General features: G+C 44.8%; 1 protein-coding gene across 3 annotated transcripts in view; it reads left to right on the forward strand.

Annotated features, from left to right (window-relative positions):
• LOC138300266 (VPS10 domain-containing receptor SorCS1-like) overlaps positions 1–27,286 on the forward strand; it is a 2,596,073-nt gene that overhangs the window by 1,939,972 nt on the left and 628,815 nt on the right. For all 3 annotated transcript variants that reach the window (XM_069239431.1, XM_069239430.1, XM_069239429.1), the window contains exon 10: positions 12,278–12,424. In XM_069239431.1, the coding sequence (XP_069095532.1) occupies positions 12,278–12,424 (147 nt within the window). The remainder of the gene's footprint in view (positions 1–12,277; positions 12,425–27,286) is intronic.

Here is a 27,286-nt window from a genome sequence, read left to right on the forward strand (position 1 = left end):
TCTGCCACTATCTTTTTTGATGGGATTGTGTTTTAATTGTATGTATAATGGTTCCTAAACCTGATGAGGCACAAAGCGCTCCATGAATGGGTAGCACGTCACTCTGTAGGGGAGTGCTTGTTTACAAGGATTCTAAGTTGTAGTGTGGCCTACGTGGGAATTTAAGTGTTTGTCCGGAGTAATGCTCTTATTTTATTTTATTTTTTTGGGTCATATCGCCTAGGCATGCAATGCCAGGTAGAGAATTAAAGATAGAAGGCACACATTTTAGATTACTTTGTTTTCCCTGATTGACTTGGTCTCTACAGAATCCACAGAGGATTGGATACAGGTAATCAAGAAAGATTATCTATAACATCCCTCCAGGAAGACAGTGGAGCTACCCAGAGGCACTTAGCACAGTTAGCCAGCCATGTTAAATTGCCTGAGGCCATCTAAGAGTGATGAGGGCTAACCTACAGAATGAACAAGAGAAACAGTCCTACTTTTTTAACCAAGTTTTATTGAGATTCATCTTAGCATACACATAGGTATATGACAAACATACAGATCTCTGTTACATATTCACATTTTAGTAATCCCATCTAGTCCTGTATTGCAATACATCTGGTCTAGTGGGGGTAATTGGTTCAAAGTTCAAACAAGTAAACACAAGTAACTTTAGGTCATGACAGTTGTATTCATGAATAGTAGGATGCAAGAGCAATACTAGTGTCACTCCCTTGAGTGGCCCCTCCTCATGTGTCTTCACTTCTATATAAAGAGATAATGTTGTATGCATACAACTAGACCTCACTCCACAGGGTCCCTCTCCGGTGGGTCTTACATTTTTGTGGTGCTCTGGTTCAAAGAGAGGAGGGCACTATTGCATCATAGTTAGGGAGGTCCTCTTTAATATCTAGCAACTCATGCAGTACATTGTCCGAGTCCGTAGCGATGGGGATCCTACACAATCTCCAGGTCTTCTCCTGCCTGAGCGCCGTTTGTTTGGCTCTGTAATATCAAGCTGTGCATCTGTGACCTCCTGCCACAGGGACGCAGGACACCCTCAAAACATATGAGCTATATCGGCGTCCGGTGCCTGACATCGAGGGCAGTTTGAAGCATACTCAAATATCCTGTGTAATCTCACTGGGGTGAGATCTGCTCTGTGTAAAATGGTATGATGAATAGATTGAAACTTGGTATTCACAGTTGACCTGTAACTGCTTAAAGGGTATGAGTATGCCATTGTAGAACAGAGCTCCCAGGGTGCCCACACCAGCAGCCTCCCATTACATAATTCCTTCCCTACTGAATAAGTCTCAAAAAGACTTGATGGAACTGACACAGATCTCAAGTTAATATTATGAGATAAGTGACATTAGTTGCAGGCTCTTGCGAAAGCTATCATGTGCTACACGCAGCAAATTGTTGGCCTTTTAGGGAATCCTCACTTGTGGTTACAAGGCCTCTCGCACAACACATTGTGAGCGATTGGTAGAGGGCAGACCCAGTTCTTCCCATAGTCGCCACACTAGCCAGCGGGCAGGTCACAGTAGCTGCGCTGCTAGGTAATAATGTTTAAAATTGTGGGCTCCAAGGCCCCCTTTGTCTCGTGGTAGCTGCAAATTGTGCAAAGTGACTCAATGTCTGACTTTATTCCAGGGGAAACTCCCCAGCATAGCGTGCAGGGTGTGGAACGTGCTTCGGTGTATGCTCGCTGGAAGATTGTGGAAGAAATATAGCTGAGGTGGGAGCACTACCATTTTAGACAGGGATACCCTCCCTTGAACAGTGAGTGGGAGTGTGTTCCAGAAAAGCAATTTGGTGCAAAGGGAGGGGATAGCTCTTGTAAGTTTGTCTATGAGATCTTGTGTGGTATGATAAATGTTAATGCCTAAATAGCTGAAGGCTCCCAGAAGAGGAGATGCAAATCCACTATTAAGTGTTGTGGTGGACAATCCAGGTGGATCAGGAACAGACAGGACTTGACCCAATTCACTCCCAAGCCTGAGGCAGTCCAGAACTCCATCAGCATATCTTTGATCTCCGATATACCAGTTTGGATATCACAGCCCCATATTAATTTGCTGTCACCATACACACAATATGCCTCTCTCCCTCTCATGGTATGCCCCTCACCTGACCCTGCAGTTGGAGCTGCTGCACCAGTGGCTCCATCACCTAGGCGAAGAGGAGCGTAGACAAGTGGCATCCCTGGCTTGTTCCTCTGCTCATCGAGAATGAGGCAGAACTTCATTGCCCACTTTTCAATTGGGCAGTGGGCTCCGTGTAAGAGTCTAATAAATATTTGAAGTCTGACAGTTATGCCAATGGATGTTAGTGCCAAGAACATGTGTCCCCAGTTCATCATATCAAATGCCTTCTCCAAGTCTAATACTATGCGTGGGACCAGTGGATAGGGGGTGGCTCCAACACTTTGTGGAGCCTGTGGACATTGACCGTGGTGGACTTCCAAGGGATGAAGCCATTTTTGTCTGGGTGAACCAGGTGAGGAAGGGGTTCAAGAAGTCGTACTGCAATGATTTTGCTTAGTATGTTTTCATCCGTCCTGAGCATAGACAGTGGGCAATATGATGTCACCTCCAGTGGATCTTTGTCAGGTTCGGGTAGGGATACGAGTAATGATTCACAAAGCATTGGCACTACCCGATCTTATGTTGATGTGGCCTGATACAGCTCCAACATTTTAGGAGTCAAGAGGTCCTCATAGGCTTTATAGAACTTGACCGTCTAGTACTGGAGTCTTATTTATAGCTGTGCCTCTGATGGCTCCCCGGATGTCTTGAACTGTTATGGGTGCAATGAGCTTCTCTCTGTCTAGGGACATAACAAGCAATGTGACTGGTCAAAGTCACGAAGGTGTGCCTGATCTATAGGGGAGATCATAAAGGGTGAAAGTGGTGGACGCTGTGTGTATGTCTACTTGGCTGATAACCAGGCATGTTGGAGTTAATATATACATGGTGATAGGAGTCACCAGCATTGTGCTCCTCAGTAGCCATTCGAACAGGGGGCCAGACTTTTCTCCTTCCATATGCATTTAGGCTTGATAGTCCCTGAAATCCAAGCTTTGCAGCTGTTCGATCTGTTGGGCATGACGCTCCTTGGCTGTTACAAAAGCTGGTTGTGCTGTGGGGTTTGAACGTGCTGCCACTTCTAGGGACCCCCACAATGTCTGTCTGGACCAAGTCCTTATGTAGGTCCACTCTTGTACCCACAGCCACATGTATTCACTGAACTTAAAGCACTACCTTCAGTATCTCCTACTTTATTAGCCTGGAGGTTGCTGTGCCCCAGTTGTCTACCTGGCAGTGGGAAGGCACCTCTATTACCACATCTCTAAAAATCAGGTACTCCAGCATAGTTGGCTGCACTTGCCACATGGAGACCAGTGGTCATGTTGTTCTCCATTTAAGATGTAATTCGAGAGGGTTGTGGTCAGAGAATGTTTTCCACAAATATTCTGTGTTTAGGGCCTGCAACTGAGTAAAGGGTGACACGTTGAGCCTGCGCCAGCTATCGAGCAGGGTCCAGTGTGTGAGCTTTTTGGCGAGACAAGCAGTGGCAGTCACAACCAGGGGAGCTGGCAAAGGAGGATGTGAGCGATATATTTGCAGGTTCAGGACACAGTTAAAATCACCCTCAGTGGCCCAGGGGATCTGTGCCCATCTGTTAAGGGCAATCAAGAGGTCTGCAGAAAGGTTTGCTGTGCTTCATTTGGCCCACAGATACTACCGAATAGGAGGGGCCTACCATCAAGCTGTCCCTCTACCAGGACATATTGTTCCTTAGGGTCTATTTCCATGGCTATGCATCTAAAAGGAACCACAGGTCTAACCCATATGAAGCCTCCTGTGTGGAGCCAGAATGTGTAGCACTGTAGCATTGGCCTGACCTACATTTCTGTAGGCATGCGTCCTCCCCTTCAGATATGTGGGTTTCTTGGAGAAATGCAATCTGGGCATCATGCCTTCTAATGTATTGCGGTCCTGCATGCCATTTGCGCGCTGTCCCTATGCCGTGGACATTCCATGTTGGTATGCTCAATATAGCCATAATGTACTACGCAGTGGGGGGGCACCATGATATTTCCCTTGAGTGATGGTGCATCGGGTAGGCAACACACGGGGCTGGAAAATGTTGCACTGTGTGACCTTACAAACAAGAAAAGCAGAACCCCCCAAGTGCCAACACAGGGTGGCCGAGCAACCTCCAACTGCCCAAACAAGCAACAAACAGTCCCATAAATAGGATTCTCCAGGTTGTTTATTGGTGTACAGAACATCTACCAAGGAGAGTGTCATGGGGGGGTGGCGAATATGGAACAGCCAGGTGCGGCTCAGCCATATAACTCATTGCCCATGCGTAGTTCTAGGGTGGGGCAGTCAACCCATTTCGTCTTAGCAAGAGTCAGGAATAAATTAAATCTGAGGTAGGCCCTGTTGAAGCCTTGCACCAGTTTGAGTCTTGCACGGACATCCATGAGTGAGTGATGGGGACAGGATGGCAGGCCATATCGCAGCATCTCAAAAACGAGGTAGGCAGACACCAACCTCCAGTAAATTGTGGGGCCCGTTAGAACAAACCACAATCTTGGCCCTGCATGCCTTACCTGCAGTCCCATTACATCATAGTATCTGCAGTTTGCAGTGTCATGTCTGAAAGGTTTAGTGATCTGGCACTGCTCATCAAGGCGCTTAAACCCACCTTGGACAGCATGTCCTCGAGGGTATGAGGCAGTGGGGAGCACCGCTCGGCACACAAGGTTGTTGCAGTCTACAGTGCCTGGATCTGTTCATCGCAGGTCTGCACCATAGTGGGGGAGCTATTTACTCTGTGGTCCACGTTTTCATGGTTCTGGTGTTCACCACGCTGCCTGGCTTTATTTGTCTGGGGCTGTGGTGTCGGTGTTGACTAGTCCAAGACTCATGTTGGCGCTGCTCCACCCAGTCTCAGGCATCCGCCGTTTCAGTGAAGAAGTAGCTGGACCCATTTACCATGACCTTCAACTTGACAGGGAATAAAACGAGAAAGTTATCTAGCTTGATTCAGTCATTTCTTCACTCCCAGGAAAGAGGCTCTGCAGTGTCGTACTGCCAGAATGTTATCTGTGGTTAGAAATACTCATACATTTTCATACAGAATTGGCTCTGGGGCCAGAACTATCTGTAGAATGGAATCTTTGTCTCTGTTGTTCATCTGTCTGGCCACAACCGGCCTGGGGGTGCCCTCGGGGGGCGGTCATCATGCTGGAACTCATTAGACGCGTTCCGCTAGGTAGTGAGCTGACAGCTTCACTGGTGCTACCACTTGTACCAGCCATGTCGGAAAGAATAAGACTGGGCCCAAGCCTTCTGCCCCCTGGGGAAGCCCATGATTAAAAGGTTGTTGAGATGGGGACCGCCCTTCAGAGTCTTCTGCCCTGTTCTCCAGCTCTCAAAGTTTGGTTGTGAGAGTCCACAGCTGCCCCTGTAGGTCAAACATTGGTGTTGGAATTTGTCTAGTGTACTTTGTTTGCGTAATACGGGCTGTGAGTTTTCTTTGGTCATCGCATAGTAGTCCCACTTCAATGGCCATCGCGTCAACCCTACTACGTAGATTTTGCCTGGTTTCAGCAATAGTTGCAAGAGTTTTGTCCAGCTTAGCATTCACAAGGGTTGTAGGTAGTTCCTCTGGTGCTGTCGTCTGTTTGATCCAGTCAGTGGTCCCAACATCTGGGCAGCCCACCGACTGGGGACCTCCTCCCACATGTCATCCCGTCTCAGTGTGTGGTACCTCGGATAGTGCTTGTGGAACAACATTGATGCTGGGTTAGCAGACTCCTGAAGGGAAAGCAACATACTTCAGTGGACTGCTGCTGCCTACGGACTCGCCTATTTCCCTGCCTCCCTTATAAGACCATGTGCTGGGGTGGCATGTGCAGTCCAGGCAAATGAGTCCAATTAGCCAATGTGCCTCAGTGAGTGTCACTGGTATGGTGAAGTGTCATCCTACATGACTTAGGGCACCTGGAGACAATAGTTGCTGCACAGAGGAAGGAGGTGCATCTGCAGGTGGTTTTAATCAAAAGTCCTGTTTGGGGCCCCCATCTGTTTCAGCACATCTGTTGAACCGGGACATGCCTTAACCTTCTAGCCTTGCCAAGGCACTGCCAGAGGGGGGCACAAGCAGTCCGGCTCTACTTAGGCACCCAAAGAGGCAGCCAGCTGGGTAGGGGGGGGAGAGTCAACAGGAGGCACCCCAGCCCCCACTGTAGTGGTTCCCAGGTGGTTTAGGTCTCCCATTTCATCAGGGTTGCAGCACTCTCTGAGCTGATGAGTACTGTAAGCAGCAAAGTGGCCCAGGTGTAAAGATTGTCCAGGCAGTGTGGAGGAGGGGAAGAGTCTCCTTCTGGTGTCTAGGATTGAGAGATGAACCTCACAACTGCCCTGAGCTGGGTCACTATCCAGGATGCCCTGGCATTTCAGGGTTCGTTGGCCACACTATTAGATGCTCAGCGACCCAGGCGTAGCTCCTGTGATGGTTGCCATTAGCCACACCAACACCCAGAACCCATAAGCCCATTCAGTGACTGAAGGTGAGGCACTCTCTAAGTTGAACAATGCAGCTGCTCTTAAAAAGCATCCAATATAAAAGTTAAAAAAAAAGCCCAGCCCATAGGGGAGGCAGAGTCTTTCTTGGGGTGTCTCTATATCCTGTAGTAGGGCACGAGTGTCATGCTACGCAGGCCACTGCTTCAAAGGCTCACGCCCCACTGGGTCTGTTTGTTGCCTTCGCTTTCAGGTCAGACCTCAAAGCACAGAGTGGGCACAATCATTCACGCTGTCATTTAAGGCCCGTAGTATTGGTCATGACACAGCACTGCCCAGGATGTTTCCTGTGCAGCAAGTAATTGGGAAGAATGTGGAGGGATGCCACCCCTAACACCCCTGCCCCCCGGGAAGCACAGTTGTTAGCCCCAAGGCTGGGCTGCAGTGATCGCGTGGTGTGGGTCCCTGATGCAAATCATCTGGACTCCATAGGGTCTACTTACAGCTCCCGCCCGCCAAGTCTTGGGTCCTCTCTGTGGCCCGGACTTCCACATTACCACCGGAGGCTGAAGATACATCCTCATTCCCGCATGGGCAACTGCCGTAGATTTCATAGCTCAGTCAGGCCACTCAAGCTTACCCGTGGTCACCGGCTGGTCCGCATACAGGCCACGCGGATATTGGTAGGCACAGGGATTTATGTCAGCTTCCTGACTCCCTCCTCAGTCCCATCGGCTGCCTTGCTGATTTCGCTTGTCTTTCATGCCACGGGCCTCTCTGGCCAAGGCAGCCGCAGCTCAGAGTATGGCAGAATGATGACATATTGTGAGCAGCTGGCAGGAGCGATCTCAGAACATGACCACCATCTTGCCATGGCTAGCCATGCCCCAAGAAACAGTCCTAATGTTCCTTAGGAACCATACAGAAGCAATAGAGTGATCCAAAGCAGCACACTAATTACAGGCAGCCATAGTTAAAGCTCTCTATGGTCCACCCAAGAGTGAAAGGAGAGAGACCTGGATGTAAGCAATATAAAGACAAATGAAACATGACAGTGTTGTAGGCCCACCTCAAGGAAGCTATGCCTAGTGTGCATCTTGAATTAACAACTATCAACCCTTTCTAGTTGTCAAATATCAGCCACCATCTAATTTCAAACTTTGCTTCATAGGGCCCCTTCTGCCCCAGATGAGAGGAAATGCAGGCCATGATCATGCACTGGGTACAGACAATCATGAAAAATAATTCATAGAATCTGCCTAAGGAACAGGCCACAGTTCTCCATGGGTTACAAGCAGAAAAACAGGGTTCTGGCGCTATGAAATATATTTGTATATGTTGCAGGGATTCATATGTAAAGTGCAGGCCACAAGTTCCTATGTAAGTATAATAGCTTACTGGGTTGAGTGCATGATACTGTGATGTACTGTGAAGATCATCAAGAGCACCTTCGAGTCCGCCACCTTCCCGGAGAGTTGAAAACATGCAGAGATCAATGCCCTCCTCAAAAAAACAAAGAGCTCAAGAACTTCCGGCCTATCTCCCTGCTGCCCTTCCCAGAAAAAGTCATTGAGAAGGCTGTCAACAGTCAACTAGCCTGCTTCCTCAAGGAGAACTGCACCCTGGACCCTTCCTAACCAGATTCCGCAGCAACCACAGCACCAAAACCGCCCTCATTGCCGCCACCGACATCAGAACCATACTGGAAAGTGGCGAAACCGAGGCCCTCATCCTCCTGGACCTCTTGTCGCATTCAGCACCGTCTGCCACCACACCCTACATTCACGCCTCAGCAGTGCTGGAATCCGTGACAGAGCCCTGGACTGGGTCACCTCCTTTCTCACCGGCAGAACCCAAAGGGTCCACCTCCACCCATTCCACTCAGAGGCCACCGAAATCATCTGCAGCATACCCCAGGGTTCGTCCCTTAGCCCGACCTTCTTCAGCCTCTACATGGTCCCGTTCGCTGACATTGCCCGATCCCACAACCTCAACATCATCTCAAATGTCGACGACACCCAGCTGATTCTCTCCCTCACCAAGACCAACCTCCACGAAGGAATGAAGGCCATCGCCGAATGGATGAAGAGCAGCTGCCTCAAACTCAATTCTGACAAGACTGAAGTCCACATCTTCAGGTCCACCCCCTCTGCATGGGATCACTCCTGATGGCCTGCCATTCTCAGAACCGCTCCGACTCCCACCGACCACGCACGCAACCTAGGATTCATATTGGACCCCTCACTATCCATGACCCAGCAAGTCACTGCCATCTCCTCCTGCTTCAACACCCTCTGCATGCTCCGAAAAATCTACAAATGGATACCCACCAAAACTAGAAGAACAGTCACCCAAGCCTTCGTAAGCAGCAAACTTGACTTCGGCAAAACCCTCTACGCAGGAACCACGGCCAAACTCCAGAAGAGGCGGCAACGCATCCAGAAAGCCTCTGCACGCCTCATCCTGGACATCCACTGCCACATCACAGACCACCTAAAAAACCTGCTCTGGCTCCCAGTCAACAAGAGAATCACCTTCAAACTCCTCACTCACACTCACAAAGCACTGCACAACACCAGACCAGAATACCTCAACAGACAACTCTTTCTACTCCAACCCATCATCTCTGCTATGCCGACCTCGCAACCTCCCACGCGTCCACAGAACTACAACCGGCGGTAGATCATTCTCGCATCTTGCCGCGAAAATATGGAACACTCATCCCACCCACCTGCGCCAGACCAAAGACCTCCTTACCTTCAGGAAACTTCTCACGACCTGGCTGTTCGAGCAGTAGCACCACCACCCCCCCTCTTCTCTCCTTCCCCTCCTCAGTGCCTTGAGACCCTCACGGGTGAGTAGTGCTGTTTACAAATTACTGATTGATTAATTGATTGATGTATGTGTTTACATCGTTTGTTACAGGTTCGAATTGAGGTAGTGAGAGCTCCGCATCGTATCCCATCAAGACAATAACGAGTAAAATGTGGTTGAGCGATTCAAACAGGTAATATAATTGCTAAGTGGCAAGTCACATTGTCTACTAAAAATACAATCCTTTGACCTAACGATTACATAGTCTTTGAAGCAGGACTTTTTCCCACAGCACTATGCAAAGTTTTTTTTTTTTTTTTTTTCCCCACTGCTGCGTCTGCTTCAAATGTACCAGATACTCTCACTACACTCCCTTTAAAAAAAAAATCTCAAAGTGCGCAACACAATCACTGTTTTGGTTCCACTAACCAGTATTAACTGGGACTTATTCTGTGGTTTGTAGAGGGCTGTGTCATTGTCTGTCACGGAATCTTTCTTCGGCTTAACACATTCACTCGGGGAGATTTTTGGATTATATAACGAGTTACACGACAGAAGAGGAAATAATGTCAGGCATGTAAGGGAATGAAGGACATTACAGTTGCTCAGGTATAGGGTGACCAGACGTCCTGGATTTGCCGGGACAGTCCCGGTTTTCCACCCGCCCTCTTGGCAGATTTCACAAATTTCGCATATGTCCCGGTTTTTAAGGGAAGTCAACTGAAGATAGTGAGAGGCACTTTTTTAGGTGTTTCAGAGCAGGATTAGATTTCGGTCGTTCAAGCAAGTAATTTGATTAACAGATTTGATGCTGGTTTAAATAAATAAATATATATATATTCTTAGCGTCTCTTCTACGTTCCAATGTTCATAACAGCTGTCAGTCTAAGACCTCATTTGATGTAAAAATGTAGCCCTTCTATTTTTGCGAAATGTTCCAGCTGTTGGTGCTCAAGGTCTGCTCACCCTACCCAAGTACGACTTTCACTTACTTCTAATTATCTGATGTGTAGGTTTCATCTTGTAAGATATTTCAGTTAAACTCTCTTTTCCATACTGTACCTCATTGGCTTAGTTTACACAGTGATCAGCGCTTTGAGTCTTACCTCAATTTCATTGGCTGCCTTCCTGTGCCTGGCACCCGTCCACATCTTTTTACTCAATATTTACGACTGCTGTAACTTATAGCTGACGTTAATGCTTTTTGTCTAAGAATGCCCCAACCCCTTTCAGTAATGTGATTTATATGTCTTTTTGATGATCTATTTCTTTTGCGAAGCGCTGTAACACCAATGGTTAATGTCTGTGCTACAAAAAAATCTGCATAAACAAATATCTGCATGTTTGATGTGTGATGCCCTTTCATTTGATTGTGTCTTATGGGAATCGTGCAACCCCTAAGTCTGCCTCATTTATTGGTAAAACATGCATTAATTAATAGAGGTTGCCATTGTGTCATAAAGATGATTGTGAATGTGTTAGTTAATCAATGAATACCCCCCTGCAACGCAAGGATGTTACCATGGGTTCCCCAGGGTTTGGTGGCCTTTGGTGGCCTAGACCGAACCAATAGCTTATGCAAGGGTGACTCCTAACTGTGTCCTGGCCCGTGGGAAACTGAAGAGAAGGGCAACAGTGACCATCTTTTGTGGGATTTTCTGCGAAAGATTAAAGGAAACCAATTCGTCTCCTGCCTCAATTGACTATAAAAAGGTGCTCAACTGAAAAAATATGTTAAATTGTTTATCCTAGGATTTCTAGTAGCCCTCGTAGAATTGTTAAAATCAAAAGTAATTTCCGACACTTTGAGTGTTGGCACCGAGGCATTATCACAAAAGGCGTCTCATCATTAAGAGCAACCCTTTGTGAAATGTACCAAGCAAGACTGGAAAATATATCGACGAGTTTACAGTGAATCAACTTAATTTTTAGAATTTTCTCACATTTTCTTGAGTGGTCATATCTAGTTTAGTGGGGGGTTTTGTAGTCCAGACACATTCAGAAGGCAGCTTCAAAGCACTAATAAAAACAAAATATGGTCACTAACCTTTGAGATCCTTGGTTGAAAACTGTAGCCATGTCCCATGACAACCACAACAGCATGCATGTGTTATACCTCGTCGCTGATATTAATTAGAGTAGATCCATAAAAAAGGGATGATAGCATTAGGCTGCGTTGTTATTAAAACCAACCTTTGTATTCCGTATCGTCTGTTTATTACATGGAAAGCATTAATGAATGTAATTTATGGCATGAGCCACACATTAATCTGTCAACTTTAAATTGCAGAGCGTCATAAAATGTCGATGCGATGCATGAGCCTGTATTTAACACACTGCATGCAATTGTAAATATTCATTATATGCTGTAGCTATTTGCATGTATGCTCTATGTGTTAATAAAGCACTCTTGAAATCGGTACCATTCCACTACGGACTGAGAACCAATATCAGCCTTGGCAAAAATGTTTAAAATAGCCTCACACTACAGAAGGGCTTGACAAAAAGAAGTGATTTCCTTACAGAGTATCAATCCTAATAAAACTATATGTTCATGTTAGAGACGTGCTTTCTATAATCAAAGGAGGCAACTTAGTGGTCCAGGCTGGGTGGTCGGGACCATACAACTATAATATTTAAGTTGGGGTACAGGTTTTCACTCCTGTGGGTACTTACGCCTCGGAAGGTGTCTTGTTTGAAAGCTATGAGCCTCGTTTTTAAAGAGTGACTCGGGATGTCACGCCCAAGGTAACCTTTTAATGACTCGTTACCTCATACATTTGAGGCAGCACATAGGAGGTTATAATGACACTAAATGACCTTGGCCTACTTTTATGTGCGTTATAGTCTGAATCCTGATAATTCCGTGTGTTTAAAACTTTGCTCCAACCTGGTATACGTTTTTCAGCTGTTCCAATTTCTCCTAGGTAGCAGGGATAAAGGGGATGTTTCTGGCTAACAAGAAGATTGACAACCAGGTCAAAACGTTCATCACTTATAACAAAGGAAGAGACTGGCGCCTTCTCCAGGCCCCAGATGTTGATCTGAGAGGAAACCCCGTTCACTGCCTTCTGGTAAGTTACTGCTCAGAAAATGAAAGCCTAAAGTATACGGGTCAGTGCACATCTAATGCAAATGAGTATCTTCGAACAAGCACAGAATACATGCCATATTTTTTCCTGAACGCCCATAGGCTTATTATAACACGGTACATGTAAAGCCTGTCTGCCGCAACCAAAGCTCAAAAGCACGGGGAGATCAAATTATTGTAGGCTTCACGCAGTTCTAAATTTTAGCCAGTAGATGGCAGTAGAAAACTACATCATACAGGAACATAGCGGGATTTCCAACCTTTTGTTCTTGTATTCTGCGAGTTTCAGGATCTATCTTTCTGCAATTTATGTACTTTCATATTATCAAAATGCCTAATTACTAATCTACCAGAAGGCACAGTGATGGTATAGCGCACATGAACAACACAAAATACCCTTCTTAAATGGACCATTTTGTTTTGCATCGAAAGTATTCGTTCGTTACATATGGTGGAGTTTTAATATTTCAGCATGTTACCACAACCCAATCAGTATCTTATATTTTTTTTTTTTTTTACCTCTTAATGCATTTTTTTTTTTTTTTTTGATTTTTAAAACTTTTTCTGGGAAAGCTGCCTCGGCCTACTGACTTAAGAGATAGATCTGCGTTTGGATGTGTGAAATAGAAGAAGTTTGGGAGAAGAGCCGAGTTAAGGGACCGTCTGAGGCAAATCACAATCCGAGGCAGCAAAAAAAAAAAAAAAAAAAACCTCAAGCGAATAATCACGCAAGATCGCTGCCTCCTCCCACTTCCCTGCCATGTCCTTCTTTCTCCTTCTTTCATTCTCTCTCCCCAGTCAGTCTGATGTTCCTTATTCATGTCTTCCTCGCTCACTCATCTCTCATTCTGTTCCCACTTTCTTTGCTGCCTTTTCTTCCTTTCTTCATCTATTCGTGTAATCATGTTTTAAGCTTGCCTCTCACTTTGTTTCACTCTTCACTCTTTGGTGCCCTATTTTCTCATACCTTCTCTTTCTTTCTCCGACTCTCCCTTTTATTTCACCTTCTTTCTCCTAACTCTGCTAAAAGCTCTTTGTATCCAACAGCTGTAGGCACGAGTACATTGTGTTGCCTCTGCAAATTAGAAAAGGTAAGCGCCTACTTCTCTGTAACTGTGTGCACTCTGTCTCAATCTATGTTGGCTCCGCTTATCATCACTGTGATGCTATTAAAAATAAAATAAAAAGGGATCGCTTGGAAGCACGCATCCTCTAACAGTTCAGAGTGCCTAAAACTAAGGTATCATTGGGTGGAGCGAGGGGCTGGTGTCGACTCAATCAAGTTTCAGCACAATTTTCCTCAGACACCACTTTAATATCACCGGTGCAGAAAGTCCGGCTAATAAACCGTGGCTTTTAAAAGTGACAAACTTCTGCCCTAATAAAATTATGCTGTGTTTCATCTAAAATCCTGAGTCCAAAATCCTTAATTAAGGAAAATGGCCTTTTTGGAACAATCACATTATTATTCTGTTGTGTCAGTAAAAAGTCATGCAGACTATCCCATACTTGGTTACAGTTGATTCGGTTTTATAGGCTGTAACAAGTCCCAGTTGCCTTTCCATCACTTTGTCCTATTGGGCCATTAGAGACTAAGGGCCTTATTATGAGTGAGACTGCCGAATTTGAGGTGGCGGTCAGACTGCCACAATCCTGGCAGTCCGACCGCCAGGTTACTATGCCTGCCGGTCGGACCGTCAGGAGGCTGCTGTCACTGCCAGGATCATGGGTCCCAATGGGTTAGAGATGGTCTGAGTCTTAGTCAGCCACGGCTGTGCCCATGGCGGCACCTTTATGCTGATCACAACTCCACTTTCTGACAGCCTTTCCATGGCAATCACTGCCATGGAAAGGATGGTGAAAAGCCGGTGCTAGGGTTCACAGGGGAGGTCTGGGGGGGTGGTTGCGGTGGGGGGGCAGCATTGTTCACAACCATGTAGTGGGCAGTGCAGGGGATCCCCTGCCAGCACCTGCAGAATGTGCCTTGTCTGCTATGCAGACAGTGCACATTCCGAAGGGGCTGGTGTGCAATGGCTTTCGCCTCAGCTCTCTTAAGAATGCCGAGACCAGTGCTGCCACACTGATTCTGACGGGCTGACCAACAAAAACATTGTAATACAATGTTTCCACAGGTCAATCCAGTGGAAACATCGTAATCTGATTTTGGTGGGGGGGGGGGGGGCAGTAAGGCTGCCAGCATGACGGCATCCTCACTCCCGGGGCTTTGGCGGTCCGACGGTCAGATCACCAAAGTCATAATGAGGCCCTAAGTAAGTGCAAAAACCTGTGTCTGTGGCCATGGCCATGCCATGTCCACCTGTGCATATAATAGGTAATAACCTAGAAACAGTTGCACAAGTTCCTCAAACACATTCAGGACATCAGGGAGAGGAACACCAGCAAAGTGGCCAGATTCCTTTCCACATAAACAACTTGTACTGCAAAGGGCAGTGGCAGTTGTATAATGCCTTCAGTGCTGGAAAAGGAATCAATGTATTTCATTATCTCATACACTGTGAGTAAATGTACAGTAGCAGGAAGTGGGATGGAGTCACGACGACAGAGCCATGAAAAGCAGTTTCTTTCAATTTATAAATTTTTTTTTAAAGCTCTGTGGCTAAGAAATTGGCAACAAGGACACTTCATATTAAATCTGTTCTGAAGTAAGTAATTGGTCACAAATGGCTACACTTTAAAATATGTTATGGTGCTAAGGGACTTGCTGCAGGGATCTTTTTAGACCTATATATTTCAGGGGATACTAATATTGGTACGATAAGTCTGGTGTTCAATGCACTTGCCGGAAAAATCTGCATTCTTTCTAGGCACATTTTTGACTCAAAGGAAAGTAGCAGAGATTGTAAAAGTGCATCCTACAAAGCACAACACTTAACGTACCGACCACAGATTTGTATTTTATGCAAATAGCTAAGTGGGTTACTGCTCTTGTCATCCACATCCTTTTGTTACTTGAAGTTCATAAGACACAAAAATTCTAAAGTACTACAGTGAGTTACGAACCAGCATGAAAGAGCTGCTTGTAAACTGTAGGACAAAAGATAAGATCTCTATTTTTTCAATCTGCCGTTATTCTGGGGTTATTAGAAAGGGTTACTTCGGTTAGTTATAATAAGTCTTAGTAGTACAGAAAACCCCAACCACTGTGTTACGTTTTAAATCATGACTTTGTGTTTATCCAGAAAAAAAGCACTCTTAACATATGCCTACCAGACTGGACAATTTGTGAGTCCTACACATTGTAACCCACATAGTCCTGGCTCCTTGATATACCTCAATAAAAAAAAAACAATAAAAAAAAAACAATTGTTGTCCAGAGATTTTCTTTTTTTGTTGGTGTGTTTGTATTATTAGAGAAGTAATTTATCTTGGTAACACAGTGCTAATCCGCGATGATTTGTTTCTGGACAACATTTTTAAAAACGGCAGATATGTTGCAGTGATAATCTAATATTTCAGGAACCATGAGACCTGTATACTTTATTTTGGTGTCAAAACATATGTTTTGGGGGTCAAGTAGTCTTATAGGTACAGAAAATAACTCCTCAGAGAATCCCTTCTGCCGTTTTCCAAAATGGTGGCTCTATAATGATGTGTTTTAGCATTATATTGGTAATTTATTTGAATATTTTTTTTTTCTTCAGGTTTTCTGTTGATTCAAATTTGTAAACATGAGCGAAGCAGGTGGTAAAGAGGATTTTTACCACCTGACAGAGTGCTGCTAACTAAAATATCAGAGGTTTTCTTCAACAAAGAAAAATGTCATATGCCAAACTAATCTGAAAGAAAAGCTAACATCAACCGCAGCTGAACAGAAGACAGTTTAAGATGCTGCAGAAATACAGCAAGATGAAGATCAGAAAAGTCTGAAAGTAATGATTGAAGAGGATCAAATATTTTATCATTGTAACAATTGCTACACGTTGTATACATTGGAAAAAGCCTGGAAAAAAATAGTAAAAAAATATCAGAAACCAGTGAATCACAAGAATCTGAGTCTTCAGAGAAAGCGAGGACAACCAAACCCATTGCCAATCTACTTAAAAAATCGATGGCTACTCCTCATCCACCTCCAACAACTGATCAGAAACCAAAGGATTTTTAATATGTTATCTGTGGTTTAGCCAGAACAAGGGCAAAAGGAATTGACGAAAGAACAAAGTACAGAGTTTGTGAGTCTCAAAGGGCAAACCTGTTTTTATCTGCAGGTTAGGTTCTTCCAAGATGAGGTTTTCAGCTGAGTAGCTGATCTAAACAGCGAGGTAAATGTGTTGCAGTGGATTTGTATACCCATCCGCACTGCATGTGTGCAAATTAATTTTCAATGTGCTCCTAGCAGCAACATAACCACCAGCCTTCAGTTAAGTTTGCACTCTGTGGAAAAAAAAAAAAAAAAAAAGCAAATTAAGTTTTAAAGAGACTCGAATGCTGGGTACGGGTCCACACTCTGTGAGATCAGAGAAATAATGGTCAACATTGATGTATTGATCCATAATAATGAAATTAAGATTTTTCTGTTGACATTGTACAGAGGCAGAATTTGTTTTGTCAGTCTATCAAAAAGAATGAGTCACTCAAGGTGTTCTCAGCTGGTTTGACTCCTGAAGTTCTTGCTGCCAAAATAAGATCACATGTTTCAGTAGAATCATTAGGAACGATTTTAAGAAACATCCTGAAAGATTTAGAATTTGGACTTAATGACACATTTTGCAATGCCCCATAGCTCCGCAAATCATGGGAGTCAACAAGAATGCCTGATGTTGTCTTCACATTTTTTACATGATTGTTTAATATCAGCAAAGCAAAACTGTTACAAACTAAAGATCTTGAGTTTGGAGCAGAAGCCGATATTGATGATGGCTTTGAATATATAAGTGAAGAAGTGGAACACAATATAATGAGGCTTATGCTGTGCAAATGTATTGTCTTTTCCAAATCATATTTTATGAATTACAACACAGCAAAAAGAAACCTCTGCTACACATGACTGCCTGTGCAATCTATGACAAGTGCAAAATTGGAGAGCTAATCACATCAATGAATAGGATTGGTGCATCACCAAGTCATAATGACATAGTACTGAGCAGGAACTTGTTAGCAGCTCATGCTGTAAAATCTTGTGAATCCAACAGCACACCACTTCCAAGTCACTTTACCAGGAAAAGATTTACAATTACTTCTCTTGATAATTTTGATTTTAAAGACAGCTCTTCTGTGTCTGGAACATCCAGCACACATGATACTGCCATGGTGGTTTTTCAAGACTGTACCAATAAAGTATCTGCTGGGAAAACAAGCTGTGTCAACTGTAAGCATGAACAAATTAAGCTGGAAAATTATAACCCAACTTCCTTGCCAACATGTGCAAAATCACTACAAGCCATCAACACGTCAGAGTCTACCAGAACGTTTCAAAGTGGCTGAGGACATGGACCGTCTTCTACCTGATGCTGTGGTCTGCAAAGCTGATTTAACTGAATCCATCATATTACTTATTTGGTGCAGACTGAATTATGAAGAAAACGCCAATTCCTCTGTGGGCTGGAATTCATGCTCCGATCTACCAGAATACCACCCCACTGAAGAAGGTTGGGCTTTTACCATTAATACCATGTCCAGTTACGAACTATGCAACAGTATACACAGCTCTAAAAAAATAAATAATCCAAATGTGCATGCTCAGCTTGAAGACCAGTCTATCCTGCTAATTTTCTGTGATGAAGGTGTTTTCCATATTGTTGCCGACATTTTTATGAGAGATCCTTTTTTTTAAAAAATTTTTTTTATTGTTGAGCAAAAGTGAGAAGCAATAATATATTCATAACACATATGAACAAACAGAAGACTCACAATAAATTGAAACAGTGACGTAAATATGGGTGGATTGGTCGAATCAGGGATTTTACAAATATAACACATTATATAAAGAAGTACATAAATATCATAAAAAGTCAGCGTCACATTCCATTTAAAAAAAGACAATCCACCATCTCATTTATTTGACAAAATTAATAAACCATCACAAAGAAATAATCCAAAATTCTGGCTAAGGGGTGACACTGCTAGTCCCAAGTATAAATCATGCCCCAAAGTCAGAAATTATGCAAACATAATTGCCAATGTTAAAGTGCAAGCAGTATCAATATTAAAGTGCAAAAATAGTTCATTAATTTCTAATGAGTCGCCTATAACCTCAATCAAGGAAACCTCATCACTAGCTTTTAGAATAGAAAACAGTACCAATATTAAAGTGCGAACAGTTCCTATGATAGAAGCAATCTCTAGCAGCAGTTTGGTCTATTTACCAACTCCAAGCTCCAGGCTATTAAGACTAAGACCTGAAAAAGTGGCCCAAGTTGCCTCATTTTTTTCCAGCCCCCACCCTTTTGGTGAAGGCCAATTCAAAAGCTTTGGTCCTTTTTATTTTGGTGAACCGTTGCTGAAATGACGGGGCTATGGAGGTTTTTCATCCCTGCAAAAACAAAGAATGTGCCACTGAAACAGCAATTGATATAAAATACAGTTGATATTTATGCAGACTGCACAACTCAAAGAAAATCCAAATAGTACCAACATCGGGGTCTGACAATCTCAATCTGGGCACTACACCTAATAGCCTAGAAGATTTCTTTCAAGAACTGCTGAAGGCTCAGACAATCAAAGAAAACATGAATCCAGTTACCACACCGCATAGCAAAGCACTTGAGGAACTGATCGGACACTGAAGGATACATCTTGTGGAGCCTGTGAGGTATACCATACGCCAACCATCTTGATAGAAAATCCATACACTTGAAATTAGCAGCTCTTAAAGATCCGTACACCACTTTACTAAGAGATTCTCATTCCAGAGTACAAAATCTACAATTTCTTTTCTGGGATATTTTCTACAGCAGCTCTGGAAGTATATAGTGCTATATGCCTTGCAGCTTCATTCATTGCTATATAGTTTTTCTTTACAAAGCTGCTAATTTGATTAAAATGAAAACAGATTAAGGTGCCTAGATTCCCAAATTGCTGTAACATACTATCTAATGTTATCAGATTTCCCCTGCCATAGAAATCACTAAGCATCTTAAACAGAAGTACCGTCTAAGTTTCTTTAACATGTTTAGTTACTAACAAGTCCGAAACCTTGCAGTCTTGTAATGGGATAAAGGCATGATCACATGGAATACACTATTGTTAGAAATTGGGTCTCTAGTTGGCAGTCGGTTTGCACCCTGTCCAAGTAGGGACCCTCACTCTAGTCAGGATAAGGGAGATACCCCATCAGATAACCCCTGCTCTCCCCCTTGATAGCTTGACATAAGCAGTCAGGCTTATCCCAGAAGCAATGAGTAAAGCATTTGCACCTAATAAACAGTAATACAGTGAAAACAATACAAAAGACCCACACTAGTTTGAGAAAACTAGCCAATATTTATCTGTGTAAAACAAGACCAAAAACGAGAAAAATCCAACATAGAACAATAAAGATATGAATTTTGCAAGAATTAATTAAAAATACAGTTCCTTGAAGTCGATAGCTTCACCTGGTGCTATCACAGCATCGTGATCAACAAAATTAACTATTCTGGCCGGCCGTGGCATCGCGGGCCAGCTACGGTGTCGGGAAGACCCGCAAACAGTACCTTGGAAATGCAGTGCATTGGGATCCTCGCAATGAGATCTGGAGAGCGGCATTGCATGCATCGGTTCCAGAGGTTGAGGGGGGGGGGTCGTCGGGTCATTGAAGTCACATGCATTGCAGATCAAGCTTCGGGCTGATGAAGTCAGGAGGGATGGCGTGGAGGGCGTTGGGGCTAAGGTGCAAAGTGGGACGATGCGATGTGCGGTGCTCACAGGTTACAGTGCAGGCAGCGGCTCGGTGACGGTGCCCAGCGGCATCAGTGAGACCAGGGCTGCAGTGTGAAGCGGGGTGGTGCATTGTGCAGTGTCACCAGGTCACGGAGCAGGCAGTGGCATTTTCATTGCTGAAGCGATGTCATCGGTAGGCCCAAGTCATCGGCACAGGATGGCCTCTAGGTGGCATCCACAGATCGCAGTGCAGACGGGGACGTCTCTTGACTACACTGGAGTCGATGGTGCTGGGGTTGGTGGGCTAGGGCTACGGTGCGGGATGAGACGGTGCTTTGTGTTCCTCACAAGAGGTGTCCACAGGCCATGGTGCAGGCATCAATGCTGGTGTCAGCAGGAGCGTCGTCGCCGGGGATGCCCATGCTGCGTTGTGAGCAAGGCGATGCCATAGTGTGGGGCCCACAGGTCATGGTGCATGCAGCGACTCAGTGGAGGAGTGAGATGGTAGCATCAGTGGGACAAGGGTTGCGGTGCAAAGTGGGGCAGTGCGACTCCGTGAGGTGTCAGCAGGTCACGGTGCAGGCCAGTGGTGTCTTTGGTGTTTTTTTTTTTTTCTTGAACAGCACAAAATACACAGCTCCCAATGCTGTACACATATGAAACTGAAGTCTTTTATATCCCTGAGACTTCCAACAGGAGGCACACACTACTCCAATCCCTTGGAGAACTTTCTCAAGCAGGATACACAGCAAAGATCACCCTTTGCTCTCTTTTGCAGGCCAACCCAGCAAAGCACACGCAGCAAAAGTGCAGTACTCGCTCTTCAGCTCTTCTCCTTGGCAGAGGTTCCTCTTGATCCAGAAAGACTTTAAAAGTCTGTGGTTTGGGGTCCACTACTTATACCCCTTTCTGCCTTTGAAGTCTGCATACTTCAAAGGAAAGTCTCTGCTGTTGACAAGATCATGCCTTGCCCGCACCAGTCCCCAGACACACACCAGGGGGTTAGAGACTGTATTGTGTGAGGGCAGGCACAGCTCTTTTAGGTATAAGTGCCCCGCCTCCCTCCACTCTAGCCCAGATGGCTCATCAGTATATGCAGCCTACACCACAGCTCCCTTTGTGTCACTGTCTAGAGGGAATTCACAACAGCCCAACTGTCAGTCTGACGCAGATGTGGAATACACAAGCAGGCAGGTGCACGGAATAGTTTTAGCAAGAAAATGCCCACTTTCTAAAAGTGGCATTTTTAAACAGACAATTTAAAAATCAACTTTACCAAAAAGTGCATTTTTAAAATAGACCCTAAGCTCCATATCTCTATCTGGTCTCAAAGGGAAGAGTTATTTAAAGGCAGACCCCATGTTAAACTGTGAGAGATAGGCCTTGCAACAGTGAAAAACAAATTTGGCAGTATTGCACTTAGGACTTGTAAAACACATCAGTACATGTCCCACCTTTAACATACACTTCACCCTGCCCATGGGGCTACCTAGGACCTAACTTCGGGGTGCCTTACATGTAGTGAACGAGAAAGTTTACACTTGCCAGGTTGAATTGTCAGTTTAAAACTGCACGCAAAACACTGTAGTGGCAAGTCTAAGCCATGTGTACAGAGCTACTAATGTGAGTGGCACAATCAGTGCTGCAGGCCCACTAGTAGCATTTGACCCCTTGTGCATTTTACTAGGGACTTACCAGTAAATCAAATATGTCAATCATGGAGAAACCAATCACCAATGCAACTTACATAGGGAGCACTTGCACTTTAGCACTGATTAGCAGTAGTGAAGTGTGCAGCGACAATAAGCCAGCAGAAACAGTCCAGTATACCATAAAAGACACGCCAAAAGGCTGCCTGGTCTAACACAACATGGAATACTCCATGATCTAAAGAAAGATGATATCCGAGATGACAAAACAGATAATGCTTTATATTTAGTTTTCTTTGGTAGTTTTTGCGGTATGTATAAAAACTGGTAGCCTAATTTTGGCCTTCATTGATCATGACATTCAAGAAAACATTGTCGTAGACTAGGGAATCTTATACCAGTTGGATCATGTAATCGACTAACGTCACCTGATAGTATGTCTGAAGATGCAGAAGGGCTAATCCTCCTTGGGGTACACCTAATTGCAGTACGGAGAGTTCAACACTAGGCTGCTTATTTACCCATATAAAAGTTCTAAAAATACTGTCTACCTCATTAAAATGTGAAGTAGAAATTCTTAGGAGGACATTGGAAAATAAAAATAAAGGGAGGCTAGACGTCTTAATTAATCCAACCCTACCAATCAAAGACAGAGGCAAATGAGTCGATTTCTGTAAGAAGTTTTTGACTCTAACAACATGGCCCCATAGTTTAACTGAAATAACTGACAATAATTATTTGATACTTATATTCCCAAGTACTTAATTGGATGGTCTGGGATCAACTGCAAACTAACAGGTAGTATGGAAAGGGTTGCTAGAATAGAAGGAGTTCTGTTTTGACTTGGTTAACTTTATACCCACCTACCCGCGTGATACATGAGATTTCGTTGATGGCATTCTGAAGATTTTGCCGCTCAGCCTTTAAATACAAGATGGCATCATCAACGAAGTTTAATCTTTGCCATCCATGTTTTAGGAGGCATAATCAAGGGGTTAGTATGGATCCCAATTGCTAGAGGTTCAATAAAGAGAATGAAAAGCAGCAGAGACAAGGGACACTTCTGCCTCGTACTTTGTTTAATCATTACAACCCCTGCTTCTTTGCCGTTTATAATGAAGCAGAGGCCAAGATCATCATCAAGTTCTTTAAGCAGAGTGATCAAGGAAGGTGGGAACCTAAATTCTCCCAGAATGTAAAAAAGTGCCTGCCGGTTCACAAGATCAAACGCTTTTTCAGCACTCATCATTAAGATTGCCGCCTTTTCCTTATTGACTGTAAAATAATCAATTGCTTGAATCAAGAAATGGGTATTTGTGGCCTTCACCCCAGTGGGCAAGAAACCATTCTGGTCCTCATAAATTACTGCCTGTTCCCAAGGTGCAAGGTGTTCAGCCCATATTTTCAGGAATAATTTATAATCAACATTCAGCAGGCTTATAGGATGATAGGAATTTGGATCTAAGGGATTCTTACCCTTTTTAAGAAATCTAACTACTACCCAAGGGTAGGTCGCTCCCCCTGCCGCTGCAGCTCCTCCAGGTTCCTGAGTTCCTGAGACCCACCTCACAGTAAGTACCCCCCCCCCTCCCAGCCCCTCGCTCTGCCCCGCGCTACTCACCCTCTCTCCTGCTTCTTTTCTTCTTTTCTTCTTCTCTGTTCTTCTGTTCTTCCTCCTCGCTCCTCGTCTGTAATCTTCTTCTGTACTCTTCTTTCCCCCGTCTTCACTCTTCTTCTCTTCTTCCTCATCTTCTTCTGTGGTCTTCTGCCCTCTGTTCTTCGTTTTTCTGTATCTTCTTCTGTGTTCTTCTGTGTTCTTCTGTGTTCTTCCGGTCTTCCTTTATTCTCTCCTTCCGGTCTTCTGATCTTCCTTTCTTCTCTCCTTCCGGTCTTCTGTTCTTCTGTTCTTCTGTTCTTCTGGTCTTCTGGTCTTCTGTTCTTCTTGTCTTCGGCTCTTCTGCCTCCTCCGTCCTCTTCTCCCCGCGCCTGCCCTCCTGCTCCTGCCTCATCCCCCTCCCCCACTTGCATCCCCCTCTCTATCTCTCCTATCTAACCCGTTCACTATCTACCTCCCTCACTCCTCCTATCTACCTATCTCTCTATCTAACTCCCTCACTCTCCACCTCCTCCTATCTTCCTATCTCTCTATCTATTTCCCTATCTATCGATTTCCCTATCTACTTTCTCTATCTATTTCTCTATCTCTCCCCCCTCCCTCACCCCCTCTATTACCTCTCTTCCTATCCTCTCACTCTACCTCTCACCCTCACCCACCTCTACAACCCCCCCTCCCCTATCTTCTCAACCCTACTCCTATCTTTCTCCCTTATCTCCTAAACCTCCTAACACTCACCCCCCTCGACCCTTAAACCCCCCTCCCCCAGCTCTTCTCACTCTACCTGTCCCCCCCTCCCTCGCGCTTTCCCGCCGTGACCTCCAGCACGCCCCGCCCCCCAGCTCCAATTCGCCCCCACCTGACCCCTCCCCCCCTCCTACCTCATATGGCGGCCGCTGCGCGACTGCGCGCAGGGGGCACGCCACTGGCGCGCCAGAGGCACGCCAGAGGCAAGCCCGTCTGCACCCGTCCGCGCCTGGCCCGCGCCCAGCGCCACGACCCCTGGTCCCCAGCTCTCCCAAGCCCCGCTGACCCGCTACGACCCCACCACCCTCCACGCCCTCAACCCAGGACGCTCCAACACCTGCTTCCAAGCTCACCCCAAACGCACCCATGGACCCTTCGCCTGCAACTCCTGCAAACGCACCTTCCACCACGCAACAACCACGACCACAAGCCCACGCGCCATCAACCACCTCAAGTGCATCCTAGTCAACGCTCGCTCCGTCCACAAACACGCCATTGAACTCTGGGACCTCCTGGACTCCATAGCACCGGACGTCGCCTTCATCACGGAGACCTGGATGAACGCCTCCTCGGCCCCTGACATCGCCACTGCCATCCCCGAAGGCTACAAGATCTCCAGAAAAGACCGCACCAACCAGGTAGGAGGAGGTATCGCCATCGTCTTCAAAGACTCCATCAGCGTCACCACCTCCACCGAAGACACCCATCTCGCCGCTGAACACCAGCATTTTCAGATTCGCACCGATCCGAGGACCACCCTCAGAGGATCCCTCGTCTACCGTCCTCCCGGGCCACGCGCCCCTTTCAGCGACGCCATCGCCGACTTCATCTCCCCTCTTTAAAAGTCTTTGGTATGGAATCAGACCCCTTTAAATCATTAAAAAGCATTGTTAATAATGGAAGGAGTTCTGCAACAAAGATCTTATATACTTTGTTTAGAATGCCTTCCATCCCACTGGCTTTCTTATTTGTCATACCTTTCAAGGTGGAAGTTAACTCCAGAGCCTCTATATGCATTGAGAGAGCATCCTTTTCAGTACAAGAGATTTATTTAAATGTATTGAAGAAAAATAATCTAATAGTTTTTCTTGTGATACCGCCTGTTTCTCTTCATAAATCTGTCTATAATGATTGAGGAATATTTCCCTATGGTACTGCCTTCAATCATCCTTCATGGGTCTTCTATTTTTTTAATTAGCTGGCTACTTTGCTGGCTTTTTGTAGACCATGCTCACCACAGACTCCACAGCTGCTTGAAGATTCTGGGTCTTATGCATTCGAGCCCTGACTAGATTAGATTTGTAGGATATTACATGTCCTCTAAATACTGCCTTAAACCCTCCCAGACCAGGAAACTAGAGGCAGTATGAAGATGTTTCACAAAAAAATTCAGGAATAAACTGATGCATTTCATTTAGCCATGTTTGGTCAGAAAGTAGAGACTTATCAAAATGCCATTGTGGCTTTTTTACCACACCACCCTCCCAGATAACCTCCAGCTGAGACATGAAATGGTCTGAGAAAGAATTTGTGTAAGTTTCTATCTTCCTACTTTTTGACCACCTTGACGTTAAAAAAATAAAATAATAAAATAATCCAAGCAAGAGGTGGACCTAAACTTGGCAGAGTAACATGTAAATTGAGTGAATTTGGGATTTTTAAGGTGTGATGGATCTGCCAGTGCCAGATCCTGCTTAATTATGTTCAAGATTCTAGCAGTCTTCAGCTTCAGCTGTCTTTTACTTTTATTGGAGGTGTCTAGGGACAAGACTTGTATGAAATTAAAGTCACCACCAAAAATTATTAAACCCTCTGTCTGAAGAGCAAGGTTATATATTTGTTCCAAGACTTCGGTCTCATCTGACATTGGATTATAATAATTGCAAAAATTCACAGCCCTTCCTTCTAATCTGGCTTCTATCCATATCCACTTTCCTTTACTGTCCCTGTGAGCCTATTTTATCTCCCAATGTAATGTATTAGACAACAGTATCTCCACACCTGAATAGCCATTTCTGCTGATGCATAAAATGCCCAAGTATGCTTGGCAGGAATAGAAACCCTTTGAGCGTTCGTTTTAAAGTGTGTTTCCTCTAAAAACAAAATTACTTTAAATTTTGTCTGCTGTACAAGCGAGGCTTGGGGCAGTTCTAAATTGACCCTTTAAACCCGAAAACTCTCTCCTTCTGTGGGCTGCTGATACTGACATGTCAGAAAAAATTTGGCAGAAACCTCCAGCAGGTAAGGCAAAACCCTGCTTCTGAATAGCTTTCATGAGAATTCTTTCCTTGATACAATAGTCAACAAAATTAACAATAACTGCACTGGGATATTTTGAATTGGGAATTCGTTGGCCTGGTACCCTATGTCCCCACATAAGTTAGGTCAGGAGGAGCATCCTCAAGAATATGTGTTATTAACAAAGAAACAACCATGTGTGAGACACTGTCCTAGTTCCTAGAATCATCTAGGCCTTCAGGAACCCAAACCGAACATAAATTAGCATAATTTTCCAGATCATCAACCGTGTTCTGTGAGATTGATCATTTTTTGGGAAATTAGCAAAGTTCCTTGTCTCAGAGAAGGGAGCGGTCCCCCAAAATGGAGACCCTCTGCTCCACGACCAATAATCATTCAGGAATTTGTGAAAACCAGCTCTTCAATCTTATCCAACCTCAAATTAAGTGCTGTGATTTCGGCAGCATGTGATGTCTTAAGTTCTCAAATTTCGGTTAAGGTAGTTTCAAACAGAGGCTGAAGCAGACCTGGATTCATCATCAAAGGGCTTGGCTGGTTGACCAGAACAGAAACAGGTCAGTTTCCTCTCTGACAGCTGACACCCCCCTCCCGCTTGTACAAGTTCATTGTATTGTTCCTTTTGTCCATAATACTGAGCTTCATCCAGTGGCAATGCATCAGAAAAATAAGAAAACATCTGCTAGCTGCTGGAGCTGACTGGGAGTGGGCGGCAACAAGGACTAAGAAGATTTTTCTACTTCTTGCGCTGGCTCAGATA

The sequence above is a fragment of the Pleurodeles waltl genome, chromosome 6 (genome assembly GCF_031143425.1).
Source record: "Pleurodeles waltl isolate 20211129_DDA chromosome 6, aPleWal1.hap1.20221129, whole genome shotgun sequence".
Lineage (NCBI taxonomy): Eukaryota > Metazoa > Chordata > Amphibia > Caudata > Salamandridae > Pleurodeles > Pleurodeles waltl.